At 36.2% G+C, this 21,515-nt stretch overlaps 3 protein-coding genes across 10 annotated transcripts in view; 2 read left to right on the top strand and 1 right to left on the bottom strand.

Moving 5' to 3' along the window:
* Window positions 1–3,134, top strand: part of LOC145227732 (proprotein convertase subtilisin/kexin type 4-like) — a 36,974-nt gene extending 33,840 nt beyond the window's left edge. The window contains exon 16 of the mRNA XM_080092632.1: window positions 849–3,134. Coding sequence (XP_079948758.1) covers window positions 849–1,441 — 593 coding nt within the window. The 3' untranslated portion in view covers window positions 1,442–3,134. The remainder of the gene's footprint in view (window positions 1–848) is intronic.
* Window positions 3,135–5,027: 1,893 nt separating this feature from the next.
* On the top strand, window positions 5,028–15,531 carry LOC145227733 (eukaryotic elongation factor 2 kinase-like). Of its 6 annotated transcripts, XM_080092635.1 has the most exons (18): window positions 5,028–5,173; window positions 5,866–5,956; window positions 6,258–6,299; window positions 6,451–6,483; window positions 6,850–7,044; window positions 7,162–7,199; window positions 7,619–7,796; window positions 8,203–8,352; window positions 8,636–8,739; window positions 9,538–9,694; window positions 10,138–10,255; window positions 10,872–11,059; window positions 11,451–11,654; window positions 12,322–12,495; window positions 13,018–13,142; window positions 13,623–13,804; window positions 14,608–14,738; window positions 15,174–15,531. In XM_080092635.1, the coding sequence occupies exons 1-17, from the start codon at window positions 5,055–5,057 to the stop codon at window positions 14,715–14,717; spliced, it is 2,208 nt and encodes a 735-aa protein (XP_079948761.1). In that variant the 5' UTR covers window positions 5,028–5,054; the 3' UTR covers window positions 14,718–14,738; window positions 15,174–15,531. The 6 variants fall into 6 exon arrangements, with proteins under 6 accessions (XP_079948761.1, XP_079948760.1, XP_079948762.1 ...); XM_080092634.1 differs by having other exon boundaries at window positions 14,608–15,531; XM_080092636.1 differs by lacking the exon at window positions 6,451–6,483 and having other exon boundaries at window positions 14,608–15,531.
* On the bottom strand, window positions 15,523–21,121 carry LOC145227736 (tRNA dimethylallyltransferase-like). 3 transcript variants are annotated; one of them, XM_080092645.1, is made up of 11 exons: window positions 20,966–21,121; window positions 20,407–20,544; window positions 18,682–18,825; window positions 18,247–18,360; window positions 17,789–17,921; window positions 17,338–17,434; window positions 17,169–17,230; window positions 16,697–16,843; window positions 16,219–16,367; window positions 16,051–16,159; window positions 15,523–15,807 (listed from the first exon to the last, which is right to left on the bottom strand). In XM_080092645.1, the coding sequence occupies exons 1-11, from the start codon at window positions 21,119–21,121 to the stop codon at window positions 15,593–15,595; spliced, it is 1,464 nt and encodes a 487-aa protein (XP_079948771.1). In that variant the 3' UTR covers window positions 15,523–15,592. The 3 variants fall into 3 exon arrangements, with proteins under 3 accessions (XP_079948771.1, XP_079948772.1, XP_079948773.1); XM_080092646.1 differs by lacking the exon at window positions 15,523–15,807 and adding an exon at window positions 16,553–16,620 and having other exon boundaries at window positions 16,092–16,159; XM_080092647.1 differs by lacking the exon at window positions 15,523–15,807 and adding an exon at window positions 16,553–16,620 and having other exon boundaries at window positions 16,097–16,159; window positions 16,215–16,367.
* Window positions 21,122–21,515: the final 394 nt, after the last annotated feature.

The raw sequence follows: 21,515 nt of genomic DNA on the forward strand, positions 1-21,515 counted from the left end.
TAATACATGCAGGTATCTTATTGGTTGCTTTGGTTTGGATAGAGTTACTAAAATTTAACTCATACTGTTTACAATAAAGTACATAAATTAACCTTTTTACATGTATCTGCAGTTTACAACTTTTAGTAGTATTATATGTCGTCGTTGTTAGACAGCCACCCACCAATGATTCAACTTGCTACAATGTTACCTCACGTAAGAGAAATATGAAACTAGTATCAGACTAAAAGGTTACGGCGCTTTTTCAAGATTTGAAATGACCCTTAAAAGAAATGTTGGTTAAATAAATAAATAAAAGTCTCCTTATCAACTTTTACCAATGGCAATGGCCTCTTGATTTCGAACGTAATTACCTTCAATTTACCCAAAACCGCATAATTGATTATTTGGTCTGTTCAGACGGGTTTCAGAAACAATAGCTCACAATATTGAACAAAAATATGTAATTTTTAATGTTTTAACCAAACTCGTTGAGATTTTATGACAAAGTTTATGCAAGCATTTTTTTAACGTGGCTTTTAATGTTGTCGAACTGTGCATGAAAGTTTTCGCATCCAAGTAAGTGGTTTCGTGGATAGAACGCTCCGAAACGTTTGAGCTCGCTTAGTTGTCTGTAACCTAAATGTGCTGTAACACCGCCCCAAGTGGCCGAAGTGGAAGCAGTGTTTAACACTCAACCCTATGTCCCTGGTCGGTGGCTCGCTAACACGACAGTCTAACTCCCCCATAGTAATGTGTTTGTTTTTCGCATTTCTTCTTCCTTCGACTTGGACCCACCTCAACTTCAACATCACGTGACACCCCCTCGACCAATCACATCGGTTTGTATTCCAAATTCGGCGGCGCAGTTTGCGAGAGCGGATTTGTCCTCATGCCTGTGCTACATAGCTGCGTGGCTCACTGCCCGAGTGGCCACTACGCGGCGCAGGAGACCGCTGATGGCAGCGAGGTGGAAGCAGAGAAAAGCGACGGACTTGTGTGTCGTCCATGCGCGGCCAACTGCCATAGCTGCATTGGAAAAGAGCCTAAGCATTGCGTGCAGTGTGTCGCGGGAGCCACAATGCCCCAAGGAAGCAGCAAATGCGTACTGCCTGTTGTACCTACAGCGCCTGTCAGTCATTTCTACCTAGTGCTGGTCTTCGCCATCTTGCTGCTGATTTGCTTCGGCTTGACAATTTATGCAGTTATCAACAAACAGCGCCGACAGAGCTGTTTCGGCCGTTCCGAGCAAAAGTACAAGTATGTGCCGTCCGGCGATGGCGCTATCACGCGGCTGTACAGCGACAGTGGATTAACGGAATACCATGACGAAGAAGACCACGAGTACAGCGACACACAAGGCCGGGTTAGCAACGGTCATTTGCCCGCGACCCACGTAAACGGTTACGCTAACAGCGCATACAGCAGGGACAAGCCAACCGGCAACGGGGGCCTGCTGTGAACCTTGATGCTTTTTTTCTCTGCACATTCGTACAAGGTCCGGGCGGGCACTTCGGGCATTCGCCGTGCAATATACAATGGAGCGTGGTTACTTTGGATCTGAGTGGTGCTTCCCACAAAAATCACAACCGTGCACTTACTACTACACACTGAAACACACAATAATTCGCAGTACCTGTAAACAGCCCCTAAATACGCCTAGGGGGGAAAATGTCCTATGGGAATTGTGTGTTAAAAAAACTTTGATTGCTTTGCGTTGAAAAGCGAGAGAAACAAAATTTAAACATTGCTGAAAAGACAAAGTAACGAAAAAATCTATTAATCATGCCCGTTGAAATGTGAGCCGTTGGTGCCAGGCTAACTAAATATCAATTTCCTTTCATTTGGGCTTTATTAAGCCGCCTTAAGATTTGCACGTTTTTTCTGACACCTTTCCACTATATAGTAACAACAGATGATGCCACATCATTTCTACACTGCGTACTACTGTTAATTATACATCAAATGGCCTTTTCCTTTCTGTATTCATCCAAGTTTCCAGGCATTTAGAGTTAAAACACACTTCGTCGCAGAGTTGTAATTCGGGCCGGACTTTTCGGGTCGAGTTTGGTCTTAAGTTTAAAGAAAACGGGCTTGATCAATTTTTTAAAATCGAATTCAATTTTGGGGCTTTTGTTTTGTTTAATTTCGGGGCCGCTTACAACTCTGCTTCTTTAAATAGCTAAGCACATAAAAAGACTGCGCTATTTTGGCAGTTTGACACATGCTCCACATACAAACACAATACTTAGTTGTACCTGGTCAATGCAAACCACTATGGGCTTATCAGTTTATGCTGTATTATACGGTACAATTTCTTGGTGACAGTGGTCAGCTGTCTTGCCCGTTTTAAGTCTTCCACAAGCATACGTACGCCTGCCTTGCGCTTGCGAAATTTAGTAGTGGCTCTTATATTTGCGCAGGTGTCGTAAGTGCTGCAAATAAGACACCAAACAGTTAATGAATTATGTCAACGCGAAAATAGTAAATGATAACTTTATGAAAAGGGATTTTAGTGCAAAGAAAACTTTCTGTAAACAACCTGTCATAAAACCTTTCAAAAACACATCATCGCTTCAATTTGCTTGATTTATTTGCATAAACATTCAAAAACTGCCACTTTAAATGCAATTAGCCTACATGACATGTTTGTTGCGTTTAGGAGACACAATTTTTCACCACGAAAATCCGTATTATTTTATTGTTCTATTGAAATGTAACGGGTGCTCCGTATTTTTCCTCGTATTCTGACAGTGGCCTTAAGACATTTTTCCTTGTCTGCATGCAGTTTGTAATAGGCTATTATTGTGATTTTTTGTTTCTGTGTAAAGCGTAGTTAATTAACTGAACAATCCTGTCATTGTTAGTTCATTATTAAGCGAGATTTGCAGCTATCTATAGCGGCTGACATTGAATTTCTTAAATATTGTTTATTCTACTTTTTTGTTAGACAAGCCATTGTACGTAGAAGGCTCAGACAAAACTGTTGGTCTGTTTAATATACATTCAAAATTGACTACCGCTTTTAGTTGTCACCATTTGTTCACGTGCACTTCGATTTTTTCTTGCTTTTCGCCTATTCGTCTTGACAGTTCCCAATGAGGAACAAATGCATTGAAACCGTATTTATTTCAATAAACGGACACGAACAAACAGATTGTAACTGAATTGGGTTAAAATGCAGAAAAAGAAATACCCTTAATGAGAAAATGTGGTAAGGTCTTATCCCAGTGGTCCCAACCTTTATCGAATTCATCCCTTAACAATTCAAAACATTTTCCTTCCTCCCTAATATCATCTATAGTAGATGCTAAACCATACAAACATCGTTAAAAATTGGGTCTTTTATCAACTTCACAGGTCATACTCCCAGAGCTTAGATGTCTATTTACAAACCACATTAAAAAAAAGTAAATTTCTTCCCTTGGGAGGAATTCCATCCCGGTTGGGAACCACTGTCTTAACCTATTTACCTAGTATATACAGTAGCCTACTTCATAAAAACGTGTTGTTTGAGTTTATCTTGCGCACAAAAAAGAAAAATAGATAAATTAACACATCGAAAAATAATAATTTGCGTTAAATGGATGCTTAGCTTTTCAGTGAAACAAGAGGCTGTTTAAATAAACGCATTAATTAAACATCAATTGACCGTTTTCCTAAGAACCCTATCGACGTCACATCGGTTTCCGTAAGTCGCAGTAAAGTAGGTTACACGTAAAGTGATTTTTTCCTTACGACGTCCACACAACGAGCCTTCTCTACGAAAACTTTTACGTCAAACCGGTCGTCGGTCGAACTCTTTTGACCTAAGGCAAACCAGCGCGCAACGAGTTCACGCTACGGTCTTTCTGTTCCAAAAGAGAACTCCCAGGGCTCGTGTTACCGGGAAAACGATTAAGTTGCAGCGCTCAGCGAACGAACGCAGACCAACAAACGCTAAAGCATCACAACCACAAGAGCAGGCGCTATAGGTGCAGTACAGTGTAGACAAGTCTAAGATGAAGCATAAAGACAGATCATTTATTAGGGTTTGTTTGTGAACTTCATTCGGACAAAAGTTTTGTTTATGCATTAAACTATTTTGATAGGACAATAACGTGCGACTAAAAATTTAGCGGCATTCGAAGGTTCATCGCATTACAAGTGCCTAAACCAGTGGTTCCTAAAATTTCCTAGCACAATGAACCCCAAGTTGAGATTCGAAGGAGTTACAAAATGTTTAATTGAGCTAAGTTATGTGAAATTCCATTACTAAATATATCCCGTATAGTGCACAAACAAAGTAAAGTTTACCTTGCGACCGTAACCACTGACGTCATCGACGTAATCTGACGTCATCAAATCAGCTGACTGTGCGGAGTTAATAAGTTAGCTGACCAGTGTTGTATGTCACGTACGCCGTAGTCTTGTTTCGCTCGGTGTTTTCGTGTTGACTTTTTGCTTCATATGCGCTGAATGGCAGCGTATGGTCGAATATTTTGCACCGTGTGTTGTTTTTGACGCTTGAATGCAACCCTGCAGTTTTAGAATCGGTCAAGTAGTTTAAGGAGTTCAAGTAGGGTTGCTGCTTGCTGACTGAAAGCATTTCCGACGAAGCTGTAAGTTGGCAAGTGAAGATCTGTTACGTTTCTAGTTGGACTTTCAAGCCAGTTCTTTTAAGAAGGTAACATATAGAACAAAGTTTTGTAAGTCATGATTAATGTATAGCGGAAATAGATGTAAAAAGTGACATGCTTTATCCTTAGACATAACAGTTACATATAAAGAGCATTTGCTAAACAATTTAGGCTGAACGCATGTGAATAAAGTTCATGTTACTTCCATGATTTCCGCTTTATTTTAACTGAACAGACCTCAATCTTACCATCTTTCTGTTCCGGTATTTTTTGTGTGTTTGCTCTCTTTTTATTTGTTATGACAACTAATTTTCATGTTACTTTTGTGTGTAGTATTTTGAACTTGTTACATAACTTGAAAGTGTTTGTTAACCAAATTAATAGATTTTATGTTTATTGTCGCATTATTTTTGTTGTATATTTAAGGTAAATTTACTGTGTTTTGGCAGAATTTAAATGAGTGATTCACTATCGGATTCGGATGATGATTTTTGTATGGACGCTGGGTCCATGTCTCTCTTTGATTTTGATAATGACGCTGATGCTTCTGCAAGTTCATCGGGAGACGAAAAAGAGTAAGTGGGTGCGATAACAACCCTCAATTATTCATGAGACTTTTAAGCCAGGCAAAAGTAATAGCCCACTGTGCAATCTCTCCTGGGGTTGACCGGTTTTTTTGACCAACTTTATCTTTTAAAACTGGGTTAGACAAATACAGGCAATAGCTGTGCTTTTAACCAGCTTTAGGCGTTCACCTATTTTTGCCCTACTAGCAAACATGTAATAAATTAAACATAGAAAATTCAAAACAACTTTAAAAATATATTTCTTTGCCTTATGGTTATCATGAACTCATATAAACTTATCACTGACTTATATAAGACCTGAGAAATACCAAGTGTGAAAACGTGTACTCTTGTAACATTTGTCCACAACTTGTAATGCACTTTAGTACCTTGATTACCTTGAGTTAAATCTGATAACAAACATGAACTTTTTTCTCATCTAATTTTTAATGGCAATTTCTGATAGCTGTAGCAGTATTGTATATGTTTTTCTGTTGACATAAATTTATACACATACTTATATCGATACGATCCTCATACCTACATAGAAGCACTTGTCTGGTTTAGTATGTCATACGGGTACGTTTTCTCTTTGAATGTCCAGTGCTTCACAGGCCACTTATGTTTGGGTTGACGTAAATTACTCAGTGTGGCAATGCCTTTTGTACAGTTTGGGGTTAAACGATTTGTGTTGTTAACAGCAAAACTGACTCTGATGAAGTGAAAACAGAGAATAGTGAAAAATTGGAAAACAATTTAAGACATTTGGTTTTCCAGTCTATGACCAATCAGGTAACATAAGTATAAATACTTTGGTTATTTTTGTGATACCTAAAGTGGTTACTGAAGTACTAGGAGATCTTTTAGACATAAAATATGCTTAGGATCACTGGACTTAACTTTATCAAAAGCAAAATTGCCAGGGTTTTTCGGAAATACATTCTTTGCAGACAATTTAGCCATTACTGTTGTCATCATTGTTGCAAGGTGTTGAAAAGCTTGAATCTGACTTTATGGACAACATTTAACATTGAAATGCACACTGCAATGTATGGGTGCATTTTAGGTGTTATCTTTAACTTTTGCATTGTAGGAAGACCAGGAAAAAGAAAACCTTCTTAACGAACTTAACCAGGTGTCAAACATGCATAGAAATTCAAATCATATTGCTTTATACTTTTAGTTTGCATGGCTTACTTTGCCTAATTTTAAATTACTCAACAGCATATTTCTTCATACTTTTAGTTGATGTAGCTTTTTCCATGATTTCCGCTTTATTTTAACAGAACAGACCTCAATCTTACAATCTTTCTGTTCCGGTATTTTTTGTGTGTTTGCTCTCTTTTTATTTGTTATGACAACTAATTTTTCAGCTTGTTTGAAATCCAATGACAGATTTCCTCAAATATGCGTGCATTTGATTTTCTGAATGTTACTTCTTCTTTTTTTTTGCTTTTGTTTTTGGCTGACGGTATTGGGCTAATGCTTGCAATAATTGGAACTTTCAATCAAGAAATTTTGGTTAATGCAACATATTTTTTTCCACAATGAATCAACAATTTATCGTTAGTTAAGAGGGATTATTGAAAAGAAAAGCCTGGCAAACTGGAGTAGTGTTTATCCTGAATCATGATTTGTGTGTAACTCATAATAACAGCTGCATAAACATGGTAATATGGTTCTAGGTGCGTAAAATTAAAGACGAGAAACAGCGACATAAGAGAATGTGGAAGCTGTCAGCGACACACATCCGTGCAACCAAACAGGATTCCTGGCAAGAGATCAATTCAAAACCAACGGAACACGCTCGTAGATATCGCTACAGCCCAAGAAAAGCTGTATGGACTGAGGACACCATTCAAATTAAAGTGGAAGAGGAGGTAAAACAAGAATAGGAACACTTTATACGTGAAAATAGGCTTGGGTTAAAAATAGATTGAAACAAAATTAGGCTGTCGCAATCCATGTCCTCTCATTGCCCTTTTTTTGTTTTGCAGCCATTTAACAAGGGAGCCATGAGGGAATGCTTTAGAGCGTAAGTAAATTTACCTAAGTTAGTTTACCTAAACTGTCACCTAAAGTTACCTGCCACATAAGCTTTCCATTTGTTTTGAATACTGTGCATTTCCAGCCTATTTCAAAATTGTAACAAATAAATACTTCCAATCTTACACCAATGAAAAATGTAATGTCTTACGAAATTTATGGAAAGATCTAATAGCAATAAAAACTACAGTATATATTAAAATTATAAATACTGTCACATTTGAAAGAATAAGTATAAAATTCTTACAATTTGTTTGGTTGTTACACTGCAAACTATTTATCTTCTGCTTAGTGGAAAGACCTAACTGTCTAAAAATACAGCATTAAATGTAGAAATACTTTAATACTGTAATGCGTAATGCAATATAGTGTGATATGCACTTCAAACAAGTTTTTTTCTGTTTTCAGGAAAAAGTTGTCAAACTTCAGTCATTCCCAGGATTGGTCAACTGCCACAACTTGTGTTGCGAAACGATACATGGATGAAGAATCCATCACTCGAAAGACGCTGTTCGAAGATGTAAGGTTACAAATGGACGCAAAACTATGGGGAGAGGAATATAATAAGCATCATCCACCCAAAAAGGTAATATCCAGTAACCACAAGCATTTTAGGTTTTATGACGGATGTAACATCCCAAATAGACATAAAAATGAAAATGCTTTGTTATTCAAACGTTTGGCAAGTGCTCATTCCATTTTCAGTGATATGAGGCAGTTTTACCTGTATAGTGATCTTAGGTTATAAAATAAATACATTCTATGCATCCATCTGTGACATTATGGAAAAAATAAAAGTATAAACATAAAAAATGGTAAATATAAACGTATTAATATGTCAAAATAGCTACAAATATGTGTGTTTACCCCAACTCTGTTTTTGACTGTAAATTTTTAAAAGTACAACACAAATCAAAGATTGTTGACGAAACAGCTATAATATCAGTGCTAGAAAAATATCTAAATGTTTTATCCATCTTTTTTATGTGCAGGTTGATATTATGCAAATGTCGGTCATTGAAATGTCCGATCGACCTGGCAAGCCTCTCTTCCATTTGGAAAATTACATTGAAGGAGATTATGTGAAGTACAATTCAAATTCCGGCTTTGTACATGACGATGATGCTAGGGCAACACCACAGGTCAGAAAAACTGTTTGATTGTTCAAAAATATAAAACTTAGCCTCTAAATATCAATTGTTGTATGTAAGGTAAAAACTGTCGCCATTAAAAAATGAGATGGTTGTGGTAAATAAATCTAAATTATAACTAGTACTTAAACAAAGTGAGCCAATAATGTAAGTGAAAAAACGTCAAGCACACAACTAACAATGTCAAACAGCAAAGTAGTATGAAATTTGAAATGTTAATGGCTGCTGTAAGCATGATTTTTGTTTACACAGCATGTTTGCATTTTGTGTTTAGGCCTTCAGTCACTTCACATTCGAATGCTCACAGCACAGACTAATCGTGGTGGACATTCAGGGTGTCGGCGATCTATGGACTGACCCACAAATTCACACATACAAGTGAGACTTTGCCACACATGCACTGTATAATATATATATGTTGCACTAAGTTTGCAGCAGGCCCAGTGACAAAGATGTGTTTTGCCCCCTGGCAATGAAGTGACAAAAACAACTGGTTTGATGGATGGGTTTTGCACTTAAGGATAACATCACCAACTGAACCTACAGCAAAAGATATTGCTTTAGGCAGTGGTTTCCAGACTTTTTAGCTTGCAAAACACTTATAAACTATGGAACACTATGTACAGATTTGTTCATAAGTTTAGTGATTAAAATAATGGCAAAATAGACTTAAAAAGCGACATGCTTTATGTTTCAAACGTTTCGAAAAATGCTTATGCCATCACCAAAGATATACATTGCTCATCTTTTTACATCTATTTTGGCCATTATTTTCATCAATAAACTTATAAACTAAATTTATGTTTTTTATTAATGGCCAACTTTGCATGAAAAAAAATAACCATAATGTGATTGTTATGGTATGGCCGCTTTTGGTAAATAAATGGATGAAAGTTAAGTTTAAACATTTTATCACACAGGCCTAAAACTTGCACTCTGTAGCAACAAGTATTTGTGTGCACAGAACAGTGATAAAAAAGCAGGCATCAAGTCTGATGGCTTGAGGCATCAAGTCATTTATACCCTAAAGTAAATATTATTCTTAGCACTTGAGTTAGTTGCTTATCTACCCTCCTGTTTACTTTTTACCACATAAAGCCCACCACCTTGTTGACCTACATTGGATTAAATTAGCTGAGGTCAGCGCTAATGCAGATCATCACTGTTTGCATTCAGGGGCACGGAATATGGCGATGGGAACCTTGGAACAAAGGGCATGGGTTTATTCTTCTTTTCACACACTTGCAATCGGATTTGTGAAAGCCTCAACCTTTCCTCATTTGACTTGTCTCATCACGAAATGACAAACTCTAAGAAAACTTCATCTATGGCGGTAAAAACTGTAATTGAAATATATCTAATATTATAAAAATTGTTAAAAATGTTTAATGCCTGTTTGAACAATGCATCATTTTGTTGATATTGACGTTTTTGACAAAAAAAAAACGCTATAAAGCATTACATTTCAAAGATTCTATTCGAATAAGATACTGATAATACTGTAAAGGCGAAATATATATATGTCTTAAAAGGTTAAATGACTAAAGTTTTTTTATGAACTCGATTTATTCAAAAATTGTTTTAGGAAAAAAAATGCTAGTTTAGTCGTATGTATTTCATTACAGTCAGTACCAGTGTATGTTTAGCAACGATCATACCTGCATGTATTCTCGTTCTCTGGGCGATATTTTAAATAGAAAGCTTAGTAGTACTTCTCTTTCATCGATAAAGTGAAAATCATAATACAGTTTGTTTTGATGCAAAATGTTTATGCAGAGACGAGGGACACTTCCAACGGGCTATGAGGAACCTCTTTCACCAATGATCAAGAACTCATCTGACCTATTCAGTATACTGGAGAGCTCCAGTTATTTGCCCCCAAGATCTAGTGAAGGTAGGTTTGAATTCAATATTGCTCAAAAGTACCAGTTTTAAGCTGTATAAAACACACCGTCCATTGGGTTGGTCCACGGCTTTTTAAACTTTTCAGTCTTTTCGCCATTCTAAAAAATTTAATAGCTACACAATTACACTAAACAGTCAATCAGTTGAAAATAACTGGGGAACATTTAATGAATATGCACAAAAAGTAGACGGCACAAATAGTGGTAAAGCTAAATGTGCAAACATGCAAAACGAGCATTAGGGATGGGCCAAAACTGTCAATGTTCTGTTTGGTTAAATACTGAGCATTTCACATTAATGCTCGGTGCTCGGCCTAGCATGCTCAAACATTCCCAATTCTACGCCAGTTTTGTATCTTTCTAGGGTCTGTCACCAGCAGTGAATTAAGCTGTACAGGCCCCAGTAGTGAGTGATTTTTACTATCTAACACATTTTATAAAACAGTCGTTTTTGTTCTTGGATACCTTTTCAAACACTAGTTTTAAATGGACATGAATATGCAAATTTAATGCTCTGGTAATTTGGTGCAACTGCTTAACCAAGTACTCAGGTTCTGGCTTGACTCGACGTATCGCTTATGCTAAAATCAAATACATTACTTTTAGGAAATGATGACTTGTACATCTTGCAAGAAGAAGATGAGGAAAGTGGATTAGACAGTACGAGTAACAGCAGTAGCATTCGACGCATGTTGTCACGAAAACTGAGCTCCGAAGATGACTATGATGGCTCCTCTAGTGGATATGGATCAGTCCGTCGACAGAGAACTATTAGTGAACTTTCTGATCATGCAGTGGGTGGACACAACTAGACTTGTTTTAAACCTTTTCCTGGATGCTTTGTGCAAATAGTAGTGACTACATAGGTTATGTATATCTAAATATTGTGAGAGCCCATCCCAAGTTTAAGGTAAAACTTTTAACTATTTCAATAAATTATGATAACAGCCAGCTCTGTTAAAAAGTTTTTTTACGAAATCTTTAATGTTAATGTAAAATTTTATTTGTCAAATTTTACCGTTGATTTATTTCAAATATGACTACTTATTTTCTATAACATGCTGCCAAATATGCAAAATTCAATGTCAGTTGTTTTTGTTTTACTATAATTTTATGAGACTAAAAACTGATAGTTTTTACAAAAACGTGTCTTGCACAAATCTAAACTTTTATTTAAATTTTCAGGAGTTTTGTGACATTATTGAAGAAATGAATGGAAATCTTCCGTCTGGCAAACCAGTAATGATTGGTTCACCACCTGGAGTCGGTGGAATGCTTGCAATCCCACACAATTGCAACATGATGAGAAGATCATCGTGTGCTGTTGCAGAAATATCAAAAATCAAACAAGCCGAAAAAATAGTTGTGGGAAAGTCAATCTTAGGAAAGGTGATTTATAATTTTTTGCATACACCAAACAGTGTTCTCTCTGGTTTTTAATGTGTCTGGGTACATACAAGGATTTTTGTAAGCAACACTAGATGTGCATGCTGTGGCCCTACATATGTACAGCATAGATTTTCATATATTTGGACAAACACACAAGTTCCTTGAGCACACTAAGGGCCAACATTAGCAACATATGAATGTGCATGCTGTGACCATACACCAGGTTACACACAGCATAGATTCTCACGTGTTTGAACATACACACAAGCTTATTTAAGTTCACTAAGGATCTTGTTTGCACAACATAGATTTTCATTTGTCTAGTCATACACGCAAGCTCCCTGAGTACACTGAGGACCACTGTGTGCAACATTAGATTTGCACACTGGCTATACACTAGTTTATGCGCATCAAAGGTTTTCGTGTGTCTGAACATACACACAAGCTCTGGGAGCACACTATGAGGACCACTGTGAGTAACATTAGGTGTGCACGCTGTGGTCACACACCACTTATGCGTAGCTTTAATAATGTGCAGGCAACTTGGAAAAAATATGTTTTCAATCCATAACTTGAAACAACTTAAAGCTTTTGAATTTAAATCACAAATTTTGATTAGGAAGTCACCACAATGCATACAATAATATGTACAATGCTTGTATTCCAGATCCATTATGACATGGCAGCCTATTATGACATCGGCAGAGTTCCTTATCATGAAGACTCTGCATTGTTCCATTTAGAAACAGCTGCTGAATGTGGCTCTTTGGAAGCAATCTTATGCATGGCAAAGCTCTATATGGGAATGCCACATGATCTGCTTGCTCAAATCAACTTAGAGGTTGCTAAAATGTTCTTTTTGTATGTTTGTATTAATGAAATGTTGTTTCTTGGAAAAGTCTTCTAACACTGTACCTCATGTCAGCCACACATCTACATAAATTTCGATAGGTGGCAAATTTTGATGTTAGTAGCTCTTCCTATATCTTTTGACAATGTTTCTTTACTTTTTTTGCACTTTTGGCACTAAATAACTAAATAGCCAGCATTCATCAAACACATGAATAAAATGTATAGGTTTTAGTTATTAAATTTGCCAGTTATTGTAAAATACTTGTTTACCATTGATAAAAAATGTTCAATAAATTGCAATAAGTGCTAGCTGCCCACCAGAAAATATGCACCACTGTACCTGTGTAATCACATGTCCATTTTTGCCAAGCTTTTTTATACAATTATCAAGAATAGTTTCTTAACTAATGATCCAGTTTAAGATTCAACATGCAATAAAACATGTATTGCTAGTAATCAAACATATATTGCAATTAATCAAAACATATATTGCAATTGATTGATGTTTTAGAAATCTGAAGAAAATGCAATCAAAGGCTTCCAAATGATGGAATCAGCTGCAGAAGCCGGTGATCAGAACTCGATTTTCATTGTAGCAAAAGCTTATCATAGTGGAATTGGTTTACCCAAGCATAAGTAAGAAAAACATACTATGCCCAAGTTTTTAATGTTAAGAAACAGTCTTGTAATTAAAGTTCCTTTTGTGAGTGCCTGGACCAGTGGTGGGATTTAGCCGGTTCGCACCGGTTCTGTAGAACCGTCTCATGAAATTTTCTGAGATCAGCCAACCGGTTAGCATTACTGGTTACTGTCAATCGACTTTTTGTAACAGAACCGGCTGAAAAATATGACTTTTGTGATAGAACCAGATGACAAAAAATTGGAATCCCACCACTGTCCTAGACATATGTATGTGATTTTACAGTACAATTAACCCAACATTAGACAAGTACATGTTCGTCCAAAAAAAAAAGGTAATTTATAGATTTTCTTAGCCACTGAAATGTGCAAGCAGGGTTTAATTGTGGAAAATAGCACCTATAAAAAACATTGCCTTGAACCATGATAACTGTTCCATCTCTATACATTGAATTTAAAACCATTTTCTTTTTTAAGGTCGGCAGACTTTAGAAAAGCTCTTGAATGGTTTGACAAGCTTGCATGTGATGAGGATGATCTTGAAGGTGGATACGACTCTGTGTTAAGCAGACTAGCACCATTATATGAAATACTGGCTCACAAAGCTGATATCTACCTGAAAGGCGGCAATGGAGTGGAGAAAGACCCAAATAAAGCTGGTATGTGCCATGTAGTTAAAGTGCCAAAACATATGCAGAAATATGCAGTAAAATGCATAATCCCTTGATTGTCTAGGGATCATATTTGCAAAATTTTATGTTATTTGTAAAAAAAACCTGGCAAATTAGTCATGTAATTAACCAGATTCATCTGTGTTTTGTTTTTGTTAAATTGTTAGTTGGCTTTGCTTTTACCAATTCTTCATTTTTGTGAGGAGGTGGACAGTTTGTGGTTACAATGACAAAATTCAGGCATTACTTTTTACCTTCAATGTTCAAGCATGTAACAACTTAAACCAGTGGTTCAACTAAAAATGTTACACAGTGAAACTGATAAGTAGTGCTAAACGATTCCAAATCGTTTTCGCAAATGCAAATTTACAGCAGTAACATGAGGGATATGATTGAGGCCTAAATTACACCATATCAACCAAAAAAGTCTGCCAGGCCAGTTGAAGGCATTGCGTTAAATCAAGATGGCCTCCCAAGAGCTCCTACATACCAAGACATGGCCTAGATGTTTCAGTATGGTTTAAACCTGTGACAGGAACCTTTCTAGGCCTGGTGCTGTACAAACTGAGCTACATAGGCTCCATGGCAAGCCTGTCAAAAGTTGATGTGTCGAAAGCAAATGTGGCGGCAATGCCTTGCCATATGCATAGGGTACCAGCTTTTTAGTATTGCGCCTGGTGTATTATGATTGCTGGTTTGCATGAATGTCTAAGGGGAAAGGGCTAATCCTAGTAATATGAACAAGTGTAAACTTAGCTACTCTTTGTATTGCAAGACTTGTTCTTTTGCAGGGGAATTGTATAATGAAGCAGCAGAGGCGGCAACAGCTGCAATGAAAGGAAGACTAGCAGCGAAATACTTTGAACAGGCTGAAGAGGCTTGGGGAGAAGTGAAAGAATAATGTTTCTGCTGCCATGTTATGGTGCTTATTTCAGCGCTTTTCAAGTTTCATTTCCATTTCTTTCAGCCTACATGTCAGGCTTCGCTTTTACTCAAGGAATAAGATGTAATTTTTTTCAAGTAAAAACGTTTTGTTTTAGAGACAAAAAAGATGAGGGTTTCTTTTTTGGACTTTTTTTTTGGATTTTAGGATTTCCCAAAAATGTTTATAGTTGCTATTAATGTGTAGTTTTAAATTTTAGCATTATCAAGCAAATCATATGTCTCAAACTGTTCTGTGTATTAGGGATGGGTTAAAACTGCAAATGTTCTGTTTGGTCAAGCACAGAGCATCTCACAGTAATGCCCGGTGCATTGTATCTAAATCAATAACAACAGTCACATTTGTTCTTGAATACCCATTTGAACACTAGTTTACCATGTTAGCAGGGCATGAATGTGCAAGTTTATTACTTAGGTCAGTTCATGCAACTGCTGGACCGAGCATCAAAAACAGCAATGCGCAGTACCGAGTACTTGACTTCTGGCTCGGTTTGGCCCATCCCTACTGTATCGATTTGCTTCAGGTAATGTTTTGTACACTTACCAGTCCGAAATGAATGCAACATTTTTTGGTTCTTCTTACTCAACTGTAGCTGTGGTTTTGCTTGTCAACAGTTGCCAAGCAACTATGTCAACATTTTCCCGCACCCCTGCTTTGTACCTCAATGTGAAAAAGTTTGCTACGCTTTTTAATCGAGACAATGTGTGTGTTTCGATTGTGCCTCTTTGTACTTCCCTGGTGGTAGAATAAAAGGGATTGCAAGTATGAAAAAGTGTTTCTTTTGGGCGAAAGAAGTTTGCCTATGATTTCAAACAAAAAAGTGAAACTAAAAATTATACACTTTCTGCGACTTCGGAATTACAAAAAACGCTGCCAAGTATATCTTCATCACCAATACTGGATACTTGTATATTTTGTTCAGAATCCTTTTTAGTTCGATTAGTTTTCTCCACAGTTTTACAGTGCTTAGCGATGATTTTAGTAGTTGTAGTAAGTGCCTTTTTTCTCTTCTTGATCATGCCTCTATGTCGTTTGCTTTTAACATGACCTATAAATAATACAGGTTGAAATAACAAGTTAAATTACATATTTACTGGTAAAACTGGGTTTTAAACTGTAAAAAAACACATATACCAGCTTATATTTCTGCGCAAAACATCAAAAGGAATCTCAAAAATGCCAATAGTAAATACTGAAGCATTGGGATGTTTATGCAGAAACAGTGCCTTGTACTTGTTCAATAAAATTTAACACAATCCATTTTCCACATTTAATAAATGTCTGCATTCACCTTCCCACTGTCTGTCTTGTACATATTTGTCACAATCCAGACAATAGTTTAGTGTTAAACCACCAGTAACTTCTTCATCTTTTGGTATTGGTTTAAGAACACCATGCTCCTAAAATATGACAAGTTTCAGTATTTATTTTTAACAGTTTAAAAAGTAAATGTACATGCATTGATAGAGCATGGCACTAAACGCTGGGCAATGCTGTATTGGTCTTTGTACAGGAACTGGACGAGTTTAAGGGTTGGTTGGCAAACTTCAGTGTCCCATTTGGCTGGATCAGTGGAATCAAGTTTGTAAACAGGAAGTGCATTCTTTCCTACAAAAAAATAGAAAGTGAATTGATGAAAGAAGACTTTCTGTGACAGAACAAAAAGTTGTGCAGCAGAATACAATGACTGTTTGCCAAAGAAATCTAAAAGTTACAAACAATAAAAAAAACTTTAGGACAGTATCAAGCCAACAAATGATAGGTAAGCCCCAGACAGTGCACACTGTATTGACCTGTAGCTGTAAGGTCTCATCAGTGCAGCTGGTGACAAAAGATGGGCCGTGTTGGGTAGTGTAGATATCTAACAGTAACAGCACTCCAGTTTGTTGGCTGAAAAGCCATGTCTTACCAAAAAAAAGTTTGTAGTTAAAACTTACTGTTAATCACTCTTTTTCTTATAATTTTCATTTGCTTTCTGGCATATTGCCAGGTGTGTAGTTTCATGTCAGCGATAGACTCTGTAAGTAGCTTTTGCTTCTGTTTTTCTGACAGATCCACAGGTGCAGTCAAATAATTGTGAAATTCTAAACATACATTATCCCATTTTGACAAAATTACAGTGGTTTTGCAAAACAGACAATTTCAGTTAATTACACAGAATATGTATAAACTGGAATATTATCTATGGTATCTAATTATAGTTTAATATGCCAAAAATATGCAAGTAAGTGGAATTCCAAAGCTTTCAAACTTTTAAATCCAATACTTTAATAGGTGCAATAATTGTGTAATTACGTTGCAGGAGATACCATCATATTTATAAATTCCATTGCAAAAATTAGCTTTGTACAGTGGTTTTGTAGAACAGACAAAAAAATGTAAGTGGGCAAAATTAATGGACTATCTTACCTTTGAATCCAATACTTTGGAAGATGCCATGTTCATAATTGGCATCATCTTTTTCCTTTAATCTGAAAATTTCTGTGTTTGTTACAATAATCAATCTATTTTCAAACGTTCAAAGAAAATGTAATAATCACAAGTAATGTATGTTGCAGTGTGAATGTCAAACACACACCTTTCTGCATTGAAATCAGTGTGAAAATCCTGCAGTTCTTTTATGAGTCCCTGCTCGATCATTTTGTCAACTCTTCGGTCAATTCGTTCCTGCAGAACTAAATTGCACAAACAAATTTTGGTGGTGTAGTCAAACGATTGTTTTCAAATTACATGGTTTATTTGAAATAATAATTTGAACTTTACTTTAGTGTGTCACTGCAAGGCTGCCTAGGTGACTTAACAGAAAAAAATACATAACTTTTAGATTTTCAAATTTAGTTATATTTCCTAAAGTGAAATTTTTTTAAAAATTTATTAGGGTGAATAATTCACGCTTTTTTGCCTGTTAACTGGTTCAAAAGCAACGATAAAAATTAAAATGAAAATGAATTAAACACAAACTTTTAAACTATTTTGTACTAGGTAGGACTTATACATGTAACTTGAGTAGTTATGTATCACACATTTACCCGGTTGCTCACAATCTACATACAGGATGCAGGCATTAGGAAACCTTATAGGTCCTCCCCAATCTCCACTGCCACTTTGGTTGAGTTGATCTTCCCAATGTGCAGTAATTGCTTTGCCAGTCCTATGAAATACCTTTACAAATAATGCACTCAATTTGTAAACATAAACATCCATGGAAATACAAATATTCTGGATAATTACAATCTCTGTTTTATAGCATACAAAGTCCCAAAAAATGTGTTTATGATAATAAGTTAAGAAAACAATTAACTTATTTGCAAGATAAATCTTGGCATGCTGTAACGTTTTAAACAATTGTTGGAAAAAGTTTAAGCTATATTCGAGCTTTGTTACTAACCTGGAATCATAAGTAAGAAACATGATAATTTTTGCAGCTGAACTGTAACTATTTTTTTTAACATTTGTGTGGAAGTTGCTATACAATGTTAAACCAAACCTCTAATGCTCTTATAATTTTCCTTGGATTATTTGGATGAGTGACAGATGCAGCAACTGGATCGGCTTCCTTCAATTTCTCATATAACTCACTGTTGGACAGTAACCCAAGTTCCTTGAAACAACCACAAATATTTTTTGTTCATATTCATATCCTTATCAGAAGTAAGTTTCATGTTATAGCTGACTAGGAATCAACCTGTGTAACAGGGTGGTGACCGACATATCTGTATTCACTTATCAAATTATCCAAGAAATATATTCAAGAAGAGCGACAAACAATTAGTGTCAGTCTAATCTTTTATCCCTGCTGAGATTGACGAAGCCTAAATAGGTGAAATTAATATTTCTGTTTCTTAAACAAAAGGTTTAATTGATGCTGATCGTCTGTGCTTTTCTTGGGAATTTGTTACATCTTGAAGCGTTTTTTTCTTACCTCTCTGTAAGCTTCAGAAATGGAGTCTGGCTGATCAATTTCTTCTGGACAGTTGACAAGATAATCCCACAGTATACTTTCAACATAATATGTTGTTCCACCGACAAGTATTGGAAGTTTTCCTCCTTCATGAATATCTTTAATCTAGGTTCAATAATTTAGAAATAAATTTACTTTAAATCCAAACAATTCTTGTTGTAACCAACTCCAAACTATTTCCTGTGAATAACTGGAATATGATTTCTTTTAGTAAAACACAGAATAATTTTTGAAACTAATGATGTACTACAGTTCAGAATTTCGTAGATAATAAGAGGGTAACTACGTTATTTGCACAAAATAAACAACAAAAACGTCACATGGAAAGGTTAGTAAAAAAGTGTATGTATAGAGCAGTAAAAGACCCAGCCATCCTTGTGTCAGAACTACACATAATTTCAGGGTTCCCGCATAATTTTCGTTTTAAAATTCCATGACTTTTCCAAAACTTTTCAAGAAAAACAAAAACAAATTTCCATGCGAAAAAAATTGACCAATTCTCATAGTTAAACTAGAAGGGTGGCTTAGCACATTTTGTCATTGCCTATACACTATAACCTATTTTAAAACATTCATATATTTCCTCTGCTTATTTTATATTGGGTCCCACATTATCCAGCGTCTTTTATAACCTTAGTTGTTTCTGCAGGCAGAAACTCATGGATCCCCACACATGCAAAGTTAAAAATAATGCATTTCAAGAGATAACCATGAGAAAGTCGGGTGTTGTAAGGTAAAACACAGTGATCAGCACTGGGCTTAAATAATAATACTATGAAACCACAATAATTCAATCAATAGTACTGCAAAATTTGAGCCCAATCCGCCAATGTTTAAAGGTTTGACCACTAGAGGTGTTTTGAGCAACAACCATTAATGCTTCTGACTACATAGGGCTGTTAACAACCCCCTAACTGCCATGCCACAAAAACGTCCAACAAGCAACCCACAAACACAAGTAACACACAACTGGTTGCCCTTGTAACACTATTGGGCCACAGAAATCTTTCGTTTGTGGTGCCCAATAACATACAAATACGTTTTACACTTTGGGGGCTAGTGGGGTGAATGTTGGGGCTACAGGGTTGAACACAACAATCAACACCTATAAATGGCCTCTTCTTCAAGCTATCCAAATTTCAGCCCATTCCGACACTGTTTAAAACCTCACCCATTTTAAGGGGTTAACAGGGTAAATACTGGGGTTATCAACACAAACAAAGTGGGAAGCACTTCTACATAACTATCTTTACCATATGTGTAAGTTTCATCCGAATCCATTAAACATTTGATGGCAAAACGAGTCGGACAAACTTTGCGGGGTAAAAAAACATTTTAGGGGGCTAGCGGGGTAAGTACTGGGGTTATCAACACAAACAAAGTGGGATGCACATCTACATAACTATATCTACCATCTGTGCAAATTTCACCCAAATCCATTAAACATTTGATGGAAAATACAAACGTTATGTATTTGAAATTCTTATCTCTATCTAGTATTTTTAGGGTAAGCAGGCGCCAAATTCCACACTTTATTAAGGACTTTTTGCAAAAGTTGGCTTTTTTCAAAACTTTTCCAGGCCTTAAAAATACAAATTTAAATTCCATAACTTTTCCAGGTTTTCCATACCCGCTGAAACCCTGTAATTTGTGATTGGTCAGATTTCTGCTCAACTTTTTGCTTACAGTTTTCAGTGTCATTTTCTGGAACTCAGTAATAGTGAATTGTTTCATCGGGGATAAGAAGCCAATCATGTGGTGAGGACAGATGGCTTGTTCTTCTGGTGTCACTTTGTTTGTTACTATGTCCAGTCCCTGGTAGATCTACATAGACAAAAAACTATATTCTGGTGTAATGTATATTATATCCTTAAGCACCATAGCATTAGAAATTCCCCTTTTAGTTATAGATAAAAAGTTTTTTTTATATTTCAAATGACATATTTTTTGAAGTTTTTATGCCAAATTAAGCGATTATTTTTAGGAAAGTAAAAGATGAGAACTAGAAAGAAAATATTTCATATCAACAACCCTTTAATATGAAAGAAATATAGGTACTGTAGGGTAGTTCAGTTAACCTACAGTTTCCAAATACAGTAAACCTCCGTTAAACCACATTCGGTTAATCCAGAATCCAGATCTTCGGCCCATAGGGACAAAAATCAAGGTACAAATGATTTTTAATGTGGTGAGGCTTGATCTTCATCTAATATGCACAATTTGTTTAGCCAAATTTAAGCCACACCTGCATTGAGTCCACATTTACAATTTCTCCATCAAAGTGTTTGGCAATATCCAAAGACAATTTAGATTTTCCAGCACCAGTTGCACCCAGAACTGCCACTATAGGGTGTGACAGGACAGACATAGCTCGATGACAGATTTTAAAAACTCCTAGCATGTATTTGGCATACACCTAACATTTTATTTTCTGAACAGAAGAAGACTTTAATTTAAACCAACATGAGCACCAATAAATATTACAAGCAATGCGACAAAAGATTGCAATATTTTGTTTGACTGTGAAACAAAACAAAGGCTTTTGAACTGACAAAATGGTTTAGTAAACAAATTAGGCACAACATAACATTTATACTAAAAGATTCACATGAGGATTTTAATTCGCCAGGATGGTTATGCTTTTAACGCAACCTCCTTGCGCTCATACAGTTCTCAGTTTCAATCTTGGCTGGATGTTTGTGTCTCTTCCGACCAAAAAAACCCAAGCCATTTTGCTCCAACCCAGTGGAACCTTCTGGTTTCAACATATTGATGTTATCACCTCCCAAAAATTG

The sequence above is a fragment of the Phallusia mammillata genome, chromosome 5, assembly GCF_965637545.1.
Source record: "Phallusia mammillata chromosome 5, kaPhaMamm4.hap1.1, whole genome shotgun sequence".
NCBI lineage: Eukaryota > Metazoa > Chordata > Ascidiacea > Phlebobranchia > Ascidiidae > Phallusia > Phallusia mammillata.

Bases quoted from the DNA above. Each gene is read 5' to 3' on its own strand.
- LOC145227733 (XM_080092634.1), top strand. From the start codon at position 5,055: ATGAGTGATTCACTATCGGATTCGGATGATGATTTTTGTATGGACGCT. The intron at 8,740-9,537 runs GTGAGACTTTGC...GTTTGCATTCAG, and splicing joins CCACAAATTCACACATACAA to GGGCACGGAATATGGCGATG. The intron at 11,655-12,321 runs GTGATTTATAAT...CTTGTATTCCAG, and splicing joins GAAAGTCAATCTTAGGAAAG to ATCCATTATGACATGGCAGC.
- LOC145227736 (XM_080092645.1), bottom strand. From the start codon at position 21,121: ATGCTAGGAGTTTTTAAAATCTGTCATCGAGCTATGTCTGTCCTGTCA. The intron at 18,361-18,681 runs GTAAGAAAAAAA...GGTTGTTTCAAG, and splicing joins TTTCTGAAGCTTACAGAGAG to GAACTTGGGTTACTGTCCAA. The intron at 17,922-18,246 runs GTTTGGTTTAAC...TTATTTGTAAAG, and splicing joins AAATTATAAGAGCATTAGAG to GTATTTCATAGGACTGGCAA.